General features: G+C 39.4%; 1 protein-coding gene across 1 annotated transcript in view; it reads right to left on the bottom strand.

The window, feature by feature from the left end:
* Positions 1 to 442: 442 nt before the first annotated feature.
* LOC137620113 (gastrula zinc finger protein XlCGF32.1-like) overlaps positions 443 to 752 on the bottom strand; it is a 1679-nt gene continuing 1369 nt past the window's right edge. Inside the window, exon 2 of the mRNA XM_068350378.1 lies at positions 443 to 752. This exon is cut by the window's right edge and continues 360 nt beyond it. Within this exon, the coding sequence (XP_068206479.1) occupies positions 578 to 752 (175 nt within the window). The 3' untranslated portion in view covers positions 443 to 577.

Genomic DNA, 752 nt, shown 5'->3' with positions numbered 1-752 from the left:
GCGGGCTTATAATACATCCCTCTCAAAGGGGCACTTTTAATACATTAGCAAAAGGGGCAGGTGCTTAGGCACCCCTAGCACCCCTCTTCTGCATGATCCCTGTGCACAAGGATTGAAGAAAGTCTAAAATGGTAATTGTTTAATTTTTCATATTAAAGTCAAACAGTATGATGTGATGTCACAAATCACGAATAACTCCACCAATATAAACGAGATTAAGGTTAATAGAGACTGAATTTTCCGAACACTAGATGAAAACTAACCCAGATCATAGGGAAATTTGATGAATCAAATTTCATCATGCGTATTTGGAATTGAGATTAGAAGAATGTCGATAGAAGAACGTTTCTTTTGTGATACATCGTTTTTATTATAAAACTGTAGCATTTATAACATCTTTTCAAAGAATGATAGACAAAATCCAAATAACATGCTGCAGAGATCCAAAAGAACACAAGTTTCAAATGAATTAGTTTTACAGATATAAAAAAAAACAGAACCATAAGACCGAGATGACCCCATCTTGGCCTTTTTCTTGTCACGTTATTAAGGTGTGTTAAGACTCCACCAATCTTCCTCAAGACTCAATGACTTCAACGGAATGCACCAGTAGGTGCATCCTCAGGAGGGAATAATCTTGGAACGCCTTAGGGCAGATGGCGCACTGGAACCCCCTATGGGATTCCCTGTGCTGCTGCAGGAGATCAAAATCACGGAAAGTCTTGAAGCAGTTGAGGCAGGCGAAGGGCACC

This window comes from Palaemon carinicauda, chromosome 26, assembly GCF_036898095.1.
Source record: "Palaemon carinicauda isolate YSFRI2023 chromosome 26, ASM3689809v2, whole genome shotgun sequence".
Taxonomy (NCBI): Eukaryota; Metazoa; Arthropoda; class Malacostraca; order Decapoda; family Palaemonidae; genus Palaemon; species Palaemon carinicauda.
Note: the sequence above shows the minus strand (reverse complement) of the source record. Positions and strands in the feature narration are given on the sequence as shown.